This window comes from Perognathus longimembris, chromosome 1, assembly GCF_023159225.1.
Source record: "Perognathus longimembris pacificus isolate PPM17 chromosome 1, ASM2315922v1, whole genome shotgun sequence".
NCBI classification, from domain to species: Eukaryota; Metazoa; Chordata; class Mammalia; order Rodentia; family Heteromyidae; genus Perognathus; species Perognathus longimembris.
Window position 1 is genome coordinate 55,631,195 of NC_063161.1, and position 11,680 is coordinate 55,642,874.

The 11,680-nt window shown below is 41.6% G+C and overlaps 1 protein-coding gene across 1 annotated transcript; it reads left to right on the forward strand.

Annotated features, from left to right (window-relative positions):
- The first annotated feature begins 2,114 nt into the window (after nucleotides 1-2,114).
- Nucleotides 2,115-4,271, forward strand: LOC125348883 (olfactory receptor 10AD1-like). Its single transcript, XM_048342508.1, has 2 exons — nucleotides 2,115-2,155; nucleotides 3,308-4,271. The coding sequence occupies exons 1-2, from the start codon at nucleotides 2,115-2,117 to the stop codon at nucleotides 4,269-4,271; spliced, it is 1,005 nt and encodes a 334-aa protein (XP_048198465.1).
- The last annotated feature ends 7,409 nt before the right edge of the window (nucleotides 4,272-11,680 follow it).

Consider the following 11,680-nt stretch of genomic DNA (forward strand, 5'->3'; position numbering starts at 1 on the left):
CAGTGGTTCTTCCGTGAGATTAAATTATATCAGTAAGGGACATTAATAAAATTAAGGCTCAAATATCATGCTATCTAGAAAGTACTTTGTAACTATTTTGTTTTTTAATTTAAATGAGGCCACTGATGTTGAAGCAATGGATTGGAAACCCTAGGAGTCATGCATGATTTTTTATTTTTTTCTGTGTAGTTTGCAGAAGAAAATATTGTTATGTGATTCATTTCATTAAGAAATCCTGCAGGTAATCACAAACAACACTTGCAAATGTACATACCTTTCAGAAAAGTGATATAAACTTAAATATAAGCACAGTCATAAATTTAGATAACCACTGAAAGCACACTTTTTAGGTTTGATAATACTTTTAGGAGATATTGCAAAGGTATCTAATGTTTATTATTAGAAGATTCTTAGTCAAAATAATATTTTCAAGGGCAAGTTTTGTTACAGAATAACCTGAACTTGTCTGAAGGAAAAGTAGAATGAATATATTCTTCTTGTTTTCTTACTGGTTATTTCTTCTAAGGTATATAGTTTTTACATCAAGCAGGGACACATAAGACACTGAAAATGAAGGGGAAAATAAACAATATAAATAAAGAAGACCAAAAAAGAAGATTATGCACTAACATATGTAGAAGATGTACATTTCATACTTATGTACACCTATAAATCTCAAATATTAATTTCAGCCAACTTTCATCTGCAGGAGTATAAATAAATACCAAATAACTAAGGTCACCAGGCCCTATTCTCCTACAGTACTGCCCATCAAGTCTGGCCATCCTCTCTGAACCAGCTCTTCTTTAGACCATTCTCCCTGGAGCAGCTCTTCTTCAAATGTCTGAGATTGTCTCTCAATCGCCATAATGACTTATTGACAAATATCATTGACAGCAAAGAAAGAGAATGAGGTAGGATGTGATCTTCAATAAACTGTCCCGCCTATTTAAATAAACACTCGGCTATTTTATAGCCGATAGTAGTAAACACTAAGTGCTGAGAATCACAGGAAACCATTTATTGTCTAATACTGCTTTCTAAAATTAGCACAAATTATTTGGACCAGGGAATTCATCTTAACATCTATTTATGTATACTCTTAATCAGAATCACCTCCTTTATCATACTACCTCCTTCTTACTCCCTTCCTAAATCAGTCTCATCAAGTTTCCTTGTTCTGTTTTCATGCTGTGTACACAGTGTGTTTTTGGTATATGTGTCCTCCTTACCTTCAGTGCTTGTCCACTCCCTCCCACTAGAACCTACACCCCATACAAGACATACTTCCACTTTGGAATATCCATTTTTGTCAAAGTGCATGTCACTTGTTTGAAAGGATTCAGAAAGATCTCTCATATATATGTATATCCATGTGTATAGAGATATTTGTATATGTATAGTATGCATACACATACATTTATAATATACACAAATGTTTATATGATATGTAGCTATATAGCATATATATGTATACATACACTTATATGTGAGACTATATATAGTCTCATATATACATATCAGATTACTATGTGTGAATATGTATATTTCATATCTGCATACCATACAATGCACATCTGTCTGCTATATTTTAGTCAGATTGACCATACATATATTCATGCATACATATGTACATTGGATCCTGTATGCATTTATAGTTTAGTTCTAACATTATTTACTAATATTTCTTAGTGATTCCTTAGGTTAAACTTCAATTTCTTTGAATACCCTTAAAACTTCTCTAGAGACTAAGCCCCAACTAATGTTGAGAAATTTTGACTTCAGTCATAACATGTCCACTGGTGCAGGATTTTAAGTCCCGGCTTACACAGTGGTATCTACCTTTCCCTTTCCTTCCTGGGCCCTGAAGAAAAGCCCTGGGTATAAGAACATCCTGAAGGGAAGAGGACAAGGATAGACTACTGTCCAGACATTGCCTTGCCTTGCCCTGCCAGGAAATCCGAGCTTAAGAGAATCTAAAGCCGCAAGAAATGAAAATTCCAGTAGGTAACTTAAAATGGAGATAGAAAGTATGGGAACTTGAGAGGCATGGATAAAAGAGAAGAGTGGGATTTCCATTTCATTTAGATAAATGGCAAGGTGCCATTACCAAGATGGGAATGGATTCCAGGAAAGGAAACAGAGATGATTGGAAGTAAGTAGAAAAACAATGTCTAAAAGAGAAGAGTGAGAGTATATAGAAAAGGGAATAGAAGAAGAAAATTGATGAGGAGTGGTAGAGAGCAGGCAGGTCTACAGGAATACACTCACCATTTATAAGCATCTACGTTGGAATGGATCTGATACTTATATGCTCCAAAATAAGACAAAAAGTACATCAGATATTAGTATGGACTTAATGACTTTGTAAAGCTTCAGTAGTGAGATGAGAGCATGAAAACTATGAAAGTCCATTCTGTGAGGATGGAGGGTGGATCAAAGTCCATTCTAGAAAAAAATGGATTTGTACCCATCTTACTGTCTTTTGGTAAGAAAGCCAGAGCTCACAACCAGGCCCCATCTCTCCAGCTTGAAAAAAATGCATGATGTGTTAGTCTGGTTTGTTCATGGTGGCGACAAAATTCTTTGAATAAACAAGTGAACAGGAGGAGGATTCGTTTTGGCTTCTGGTTGTAGAGGTGTCAGTCCATAGTCCCGGGCTCCACTGAAGATGGGTTTATTGGGAAGAGCCTCGCCTCACATGATTGACTCAAGAAGTATGCAAATCAGTTAAAGGAAGAACATCCTGGGAGTTATAGCATGTTCATTTTCCCTGAAACTTGAAACCATTCACCATCATAAATGGGGAGCACAAAGGCTATCTATATTTTTCTTCTAGAAATGCACATGTTCAAATCTCTCTCCAGTACTTTCTAAAAATGATGTTCTATAAATTAAAGGTGACAGTGCTCTCCCCTCAAACACTCCATTAATCTCAATTTCTTAAAATTTTCCTCATTTGACACATGTCATAGGCATGTATATTTCATTTTTACCTCTGAATACATTCTGATTAGTAACTAATTTTTTTTATATTGAGGGCCTTGAGGTCTATGTAACACTTCAGAGGAGATCCTATCAAATCACAGTAAAATATGATCACCTCTTTGTTAAGGTGTAATATTATGATTGTATGTACAGAAACTGGGCTCATCCTGGCATTTTCACTACCCTTTCTACACTAATCTACTAGAGTTTACTACTCACCCATCTTGTTTTATACTTGGTTTTCTGGAAACAAGTGACTACTCTACATTACCATACAATAATCTCTACTGTGCTTTTCTTGTCCTCCGTCTTCAAACAGGCCCCACACAGGGGATGCAAGGAACAGCAGCACAGTCACAGAGTTCATCCTCGTGGGCTTTGAGAAGAGCTCCCCTTCCACGCGGGCATTCCTCTTCACCCTCTTCCTAGCCCTCTACAGCCTCGCCATGGCCATGAACGGCCTCATCATCTTCATCACCTGGACAGACCCCAGGCTCAGCAGCCCCATGTACTTCTTCCTTGGCCACCTATCATTGCTGGATGTCTGCTTCATCACCACCACCATCCCACAGATGCTGGTCCACCTGCTGACCAGGAACCACACAGTCTCCTTTGTCTCCTGTATGACCCAGATGTATCTGGTCTTCTTTGTGGGTGTGGCTGAGTGCATCCTCTTGGCCTTCATGGCCTATGATCGCTATGTTGCCATCTGCCACCCACTCAGCTATGCCCAGATCATGAGCCGCCAGGTCTGTGTCAGCCTGGTGAGCACTTGCTGGGTCTTTGGGATGCTCAATGGCATCTTTCTGGAATACATGTCATTCCGGAATCCCTTCTGCAGAGATAACCACGTTGAGAACTTCTTTTGTGAGGCCCCCATAGTGATCGCCCTGTCCTGTGGGGATGTCCAGTTCAGCATGAAGATGATCTTTGCTGATGCCATCGTGGTGCTGCTGAGCCCCATGGTGCTCATTGTCACCTCCTATGCCCGCATCCTGGCCTCCATCCTCAGCAAAGCTTCCTCCTCAGGGCGGGGAAAGACCTTCTCCACCTGTGCCTCCCACCTGACCGTGGTCATCCTTTTATACTCATCAGCTATGTTCTCTTACATGAATCCCCGCAGCACTCATGGGCCTGACAAAGACAAACCTTTCTCCCTCCTCTACACCATCATCACCCCTATGTGCAACCCTGTCATCTACAGTTTCCGCAACAAGGAAATGAAGGGGGCCATGGGGAGAGCTCTTGGGAGGACTGGACTGGCCCAGGCAGAGTCTGTCTAGTAGGCAGAAGAAGATTCTTCCGCTGAGGATGGGGAGCGTACCCACCTCAGTTTTTGACAGATGAATAACTCCCCAGTGCTGAGAGACTCCAGGAGAGAGGGTTTATGGCATCCTTGAACCCAGACTGTATGCACCAGAAGTTTCTCGCATTGTCTGAAGCCCATGGATCTTATTTCACTTCCAGCACATATGAATCTTCCCTGAAACCTTTTAGTGACATGTTTTCCTAGTTGGAGGAACATGTGCAATCAAAGGGTTTATTTTATCATTTGATAAAAGCAGGCCTGCTTTTCATGGGAGCAGGATTGAAGAAGACCATCAGACCATAGTTCTAATGGCATCCATTTCAAGGGGAAAATTCAAGTAGTAAGGTTTTCATTTGCAAAAGGCATAAAATTCTTCAGTCAAGTTCCTAGGGAAGATTTAATCAATACGTATGTATTACCTGCCAGAGCAGCACAGCAGGTCACCTATACCAAATAGATGTGAATCGATGTTGAAGAGGAAAGAAAGCTGAGAACCTGAGTGCATGCCTGCCCCAAGTTGCAAACTGGGGTTTGGCTTATATAACAAAATGCCTTTGGGTCACAGAGTCTTGGAGAGACCATTTGCACTTTACAAGAATAGAACAAGAGCACTTTAGCTTATTTTTATGGTTCAAGCCCCAGGAGTGGCACACCACCCACAAGTATACACACCCCACACCCCCTACACACATACACACAAAGGGCATAGGTTAGGGAAGTTGTGAATTGTCCCAAAATATACAGGACAAAATAATATGAAATCTAAGCTATGAATAGTGTCAAGCTGAAAATACATATTTAAAAAAACCAAAAATTAAAGATAATGAGAGGTAATATGGGAATATTAATATGGAAAAAGAAATAGGAGAAAATTATTCTATCTGCAAAGAATAGCGTTTCCTGCAAAGTCAGTATCAAGGTACTTGTTGGCTTTGTGCTGTGTAAGTAGCTGTAATAAAAACCCTTTCTAAATCTCTTTGTGTGTCTCTATCTATGTGCTGAGCCCAACAACTTAAATTTATTTATTTATTTTTGCTGGTCCTGGGGCTTGAATTCTGTGCCTAGGCTCTGTCCCTGAGCACCTTTTGCTCAGGATTAGTGCTCTACCATTTGAGCCAATTCTGGCTTTTCCTGTGATTAGTTGGAGATAAGAGTCTCACTGACTTTCCTGCCCAGGCTGGCTTTGAGCCATAATCCTCAGATCCCAGCCTCCTGAGTAGCTAGGATTACAGGTGTGAGCCACCAGCACCCAGCAACAATTCCATTTTATTTATTTGTTTGTTTGTTTGTTTGTTTGTTTGTTTTGCCAGTCCTAGGCCTTACACTCAGGGCCTGAGCACTGTCCCTGGCTTCTTTTTGCTCAAGGCTAGCACTCTACCACTTAAGCCACAGTGCCACATCTGGCTGTTTTCTATATGTGTGGTGCTGAGGAATCAAACCCAGGGCTTCATATATACAAGTCAAGCACTCTTGCCACTAGGCCATATTCCCAGGCCCAGCAACTCCAATTTTTATGAAGTACAGGTTTCTTCCTGTCCAGGCATGCCCTTCTTTCTGCCACCAGCATGTTCTCTCCTACAGATTCTCTCCTTTTTCCTACTCCAAAGCAAATCATATCTACCGGCAGTTATCTTTCCTCTCCTTACTAATTTCACATTTCTGGCTGGCTGTCACTCTTTATCCCATCTGTTCTTCATAGGGGCTCCAACAAATGCCATTTAGCGATCTTTGGCCAGTTGTGGGAAAACTGCCTAGAATTTCAATCTGTATATTTGGGGGGAGGGGTGCTTGTACGCGTGCACATGTGTGTGTGTGGTGTGTGTATGTGCCAAGGCTGGCACTCTACCATTTGACCTACATTTTCAATTCCAGCTTTTTGCTGGTTGATTGGAGATAAGAGTCTCAAGGATTTGTTTGGGTGGGCTGGCTTCCAGCCAGGATCCTCAGAACTCAGCCTCCTTGGTAGCTAAGAGTACAGGTGTGAGCCCAGCTAAACTTCAACATTTTTTCTTAATTCTCTTTCAAAATCCTTTCTTTCGTGAATGCCTAACTTCCCTTATACAACTGGAGTTACCCTGTAGAAACTTATTTCTCTCACTCCCACCTTAAGAATCTAATTAATTCCAATTAATTTTCCTCTTCCTATCATCTCCTACATTGGGAATGTGTTCCACTCACCCAGAAGCATAAGCTCCACTTTCCCTGTGTGCTGGGTCTTTCTCTTTGCACTTTAGAACCAAATAACCATGTCTCCCTCCACATATGGGTGATCTATTGACAGCCTCAAAGAGCTTCCCTGTCTTTTATTTCTGGTTAAGTTCAACTAATGAGGGTGCTAACAGGATACAGGAAAACACAAGGATATTTTGTGAGGGTGTTGATTCACTTAGTTACTTCCTTGATTATCCTCCTCTATAGCCACATATTTCTCTGCTTCCTTCCCTGTCCCCTTAAAGTGGTACATGCTCCCTGCTCTTGACAGGAAGTCCCACGATGCTTCACTTTACCTATTTCATCCTTTCTAACTGTGCTTATGTTTCTGTAAGTTCCTTCATTGTCCTGTTGAATAGTTCCCTCTCTCTTCTTCAATCCACTGATTAATTTAGTAACTGGTACTGTAAGGGCTAACCTGAGAACCTGAGTGACTAAGTATAAGTTTTAGTATTAAAATTTTAACACCTTCTAAACCCTGGTGATGACTCCATGCTAGAGGGCTGCACCCCCACCTGTGAGACTAGTTTCTTGTAGTTTGACACTTAAAAATATAGGGAGTCCTTGTTCCCCTCTGTACCTAGGTAGCAACCATGGTAATGGACCCTAAAAATGATCATAGGCATAGGCTATAGAAATAACCATAATAGTAGTTGGGTTGGTCTACTTACGATTGAGTACTGGATTGTTTTGGCCCGCTCATGCTTGTTTAGTGGTAATGGGAAAACATGGTAGCAATTGTTAAAATAAAGTTGGTACTAGGTCAGCCTGACCGCAGAATTCTGCTTCTATAAACAGCTTGCTTAACCCATTTGTGACTGGCTCTACCCACTGTGTTATTAACCCCCCTGCATCAGTGCTACATGACACCTGCTGTCAGTTCCTGATACTGAGACCAGTTCCCGTTATCAAAGCCAAAATAGGTAACTGAAAGGGTAGATAGCCAAGCAGGAAAACCCACGCTGGAATTTCCCTAGCGTGAGCCAATGGTGTTAAAGGGAAGCTGTTGGCACTGCAGTTTGCAGTTACTTTGCCTTAAAAGTAGCCTGTGAGATCAGGGAAGGATCACTCCCCAAGGGGACAGCCCTGGTCCCGGCTGGTCAGCTAGTGATCTCGATGTTTGAAGTATAATAAACTTTGTTATACTTTTGCATTTTGTCAGTCTCGTTCCTTTGATCATGGACCCTATCAATACCAGACCCAAAACAAGTGGTGTTGCAATATTACAAACTCAAGCAAAACATACACTCGCTAACTTAACTTGGTTCAATACTTTCTAGGAAGAAAATCATTTGGAGCAGCTGGAATTGTTTTATGTCAATAAAGTTCTGTCCATAAAATGTCCTGGAGCCGAGGTTACTGGGAAGTGAGCCATCCATTGACCTTCCCACTTAGTGTGTCAACTGATTGGCCTTTCAGTGCAAGGAAGTATAGAAATAAATGCTTTTAAAGTTCTAGAATGGTTGGCATTTCCTGGAGCCTTTGAATAGCTATCTTGATACAAGTTAGTAGAAAAGCAGCCAGAAAGGAATTCAAAGCCTACCTAGAGAACTTGTAGATGGTAAAATAAGCTGATTACCAAAACCCCCTGCAGCAAAATTGGGGCAGGGGGCTACCAGAGAATGAGGAAGTAAGAAGGATGAGAGAACAAGGATGTAAGGACAGGACAGTATACCTTTGAAATCTTCCAAGAAACAGAAAGGAGACCTATCAGAAAGCCATAATCAAAAACCCCAATTATCACTGTATAACCCAAAGCCAAGCCCTGTAGGCAGGAAGATAGCCAAGATGTCTCTAATAGGCTGAAGTTCAATCTTCCTGCAGCAAACCTATACCACAGGCTCTCTTTCTCTACCGTATTTCTTCTAACACATTTTTCTATTATGTTCTCATCTGGCCAGAGTTCTCCTCTTACCAGATGCAAGGACTGAAGCTAAAGGTTATTCAGCTGCCCTAGACATTCTGGTAACCTATTTGATATGTTGGCTGAGAATTAGAGCTAAAGTATGTCTTTTTTCTGACTTGGATTCATCAAATGATTACAAATATGAATGGCCATTAGAACATCTTATATTGTGAAAGTCTTGTTTTCTGGTGCTAAATTTATGCCTTAGGATGTACAAACTAATTTATCCTATCAAAATATTCCAAGTATATGAGATTTAGTAACATCCCAACTTAAGAGATGCTATTAGAATGCATGATAGAATAGGTGACAGGGGACCAAACCACCACACTGGGAGTAAGTCAGGACACAAGCTTCATAAACTTAAATTATATAGTAGTTCAAGAGTTCTAGAAGTAGAAAAGCTGCTGAGGACTAAGGGAGTCTGAGAATTACTAAAGTTCTTTGGGCTATGCAGAATTTATATGGCAGATAATATAGTACTAGAGAACATTTTGGGAGAACAGAGATAAGATCAGGAAAACAAAGAATATTTCAGCTTTTTTTCTAAAAAAAAAAGGATTTTGTATTAGTATACGCTAGTTGCAGAAATGAGGTTTCACTGCGGCATTTCCATACAGGCAAAAAACGGTATTCTACCGACCTCACCCCTCTCTTAAACTTCCCTACCTTGTTAAAACAATATCAACCAAGTTCATTGTTCTATTTTTCACACATGCATACAAAACACTTCAACCAGATTCACTCTGAGTCATTCTCTCCATTCATTTCCACCCTCCTTCTGGTCCCCACACATGTACAGATCCTATTTGGGATATTTCAGTGTTGAAGAGAATTATGCTATTGGAGAGGTAGAGAGGATGACAGGAGGGGAACAACACAGCAAAGCTGTCTGCTCCAGCAGGGAGATCCTTGGTCTATCTGATACCACGTGAGCAGGCAGTCAGGATGGCCTGGCACAGAATGATTGCGTTCTCAGCCAACATTTACTGTGCAGTTAAACTTGGTATGATACTGGAAGATCTTTGAATTTGGAACAATTAAGTCAGCAGAAAACCTTGCAAAAAACAAAAAGAAAACATAAATGAATTAAAGAATTCAGGGTTTAATTGGCAAATACGTGAATAAGACTGAAAAAGGTACCCATGTTGAAAACTTAGGCCACAAAGATCACAAGACCCTCTTACCTATAAAATTATTTAATGGAAGGAAACATAAATTTCCTAGGAATAACTGGGTCTATGCACGACCTTCCTGGCCACCCGTCATGAGCATGGCCTCACAAAAGAGTCTTGGAAAGTTCTGGTACAAGACTATCCCTAGGGATAACACAGAATGGCCAGGCCTCAAGAATAAATATTTGGCTGTGTTACAATTGGCTCCCAACAGTAACCAATTAGAAGCCAGTGCTGTGTGTGTGTGTGTGTGTGTGTGTGTGTGTGTGTGTGTGTGTGTGTGTGTGTGTGTGTACTGAGAAGAGACAGGAAGGGGTAAGGAAGGCACTGGAAGAAGGAGCCCGGAGGACCAGCCTATAAATGAGCACCTAGTTTGCAATGGAATCATTGCAACCTCACTCTGCACCTTCACATTCCTCCTGTGAGCCTGAGACTAGCACAGCCAATGTCCTCCTCAGCATGTGCCGAAGCCCATGGACAAGGTCAGTGAGTGAATTCACTTCTGTGAAGCTGACCTTGTCTTTGTGAGCATGCTCATTAGTGAATGTTCCCTGGCTACCTCAGTCACCATCTGTGTTCCCATCACCTGGGGTTCTGCACACTGTGGCCTTGGGGGAGAAATGGCAGATCTTGACTCCATTAACCCCCCTCTGGCTCAGGGTCTCCCTCTGTGGTCTCTAGCTCATGCTCTGTTGTCCTGGCTCCCTTCTGCTGCTTGCTTCTGCCATGTCTCCCCTTTGCCTTTCCATTTGCATCTCTCCGTTTGCCAGCCTGCCCTCTGGTACTGGCTGAGGTGAGGAGCAGGGGGTTTGGGTGTGGCACAGCTGTGTCTCCACAGACTTGGGAGTGAGAGACAACCCAAGTCAGACTTTTGTTTCTGCAGCCAGGGGAAAGATATGGTTCCTTTGTTCTGAATCCATGTAAGAAGGTAGGCCTGCACAGGCTGTTGTTCAACATCCCAAATTATTTTCCATATTTGGCTTTGTTTTTTTGCCATTTCCTGGAATTTGTTGATGTTTGGCTTTTTTGTTGTTGTTGTTGTTGTTTTTTGCCAGCCCTGGGGCTTGAACTCATGGCCTGAGCACTGTCCCTGGCTTCTTTTTTCTCAAGGCTAGCACTCTGCCACTTGAGCCACAGCACCCTTTCTGGCTTTTTCCTCTTTATGTGGTGCTGAGGAATTGAACCCAGGGATTCATGTATGAGAGGCAAATTCTCTACCACTAGGCCATATTCCCAGCCTCTGATGTTTGGTTTTTTTATCTCTTGCATTTTATGTTCCTGTCTGTAGATTGGGTTTTCGGTACCTGAGTCTACTTAATCAAGGAAAAGTAAAATCTGGACAGCAAGCACTGGTCTATGACAGGACAGATATTGTGCATCTTGTCAGCTTCCCACAGTTAGCTGCTCTTCTTGTATTGATGATTGTGAATGGCCTACAAATAAAGTGGTCAACATCCAAGTGGCCCTTGGCAGTGAAGAGGTTCTCTACTTCTACAGTGCAAGTGCTTATTTGGCTTTTATCTTTCTTTCTTTAGTGTGAAGAGATATCTCACCTATGCCTGATTACTCTCATTTGTTTGTTTGTGCTTCAATATTGGGATTTAAAATTCAGGGCCTCTTACTTGCTCAGCTTGTACTCTAGCACTTGAGCCATACCTTTCCAGCACAGCTCTTTGCTGGAACTGGAGCTAGAGTCTAGTAGACATCTCTGCCTGGGCTGGTCTGAATCACCATCCTCCAAATCTCAATCCCCCGAGCATCTATAGATGCACAAGCCACTTGCACATGGCTATTTTAGTCTTTCCTGAATCTTCCCCCTTTAAATTGTTGCATGTTGATGATATTTTTTCCTCCTTCTTTAGTGATTTCATTCTTCTTCTCTGGAGGAGGAAATGTCAAAAAGCAGGGAAAGGATAGTCTTCTTTTCCAGATCATGCTACAATAAGATTTCCACAGGGGCTGGGGATATAGCCTAGTGGCAAGAGTGCTTGCCTTGTATACATGAAGCCCTGGGTTCGATTCCTCAGCACCACATATATAGAAAAAAAGCCAGAAGTGGCACTGTGGCTCAAGTGGCAGAGTGCTAGCCTT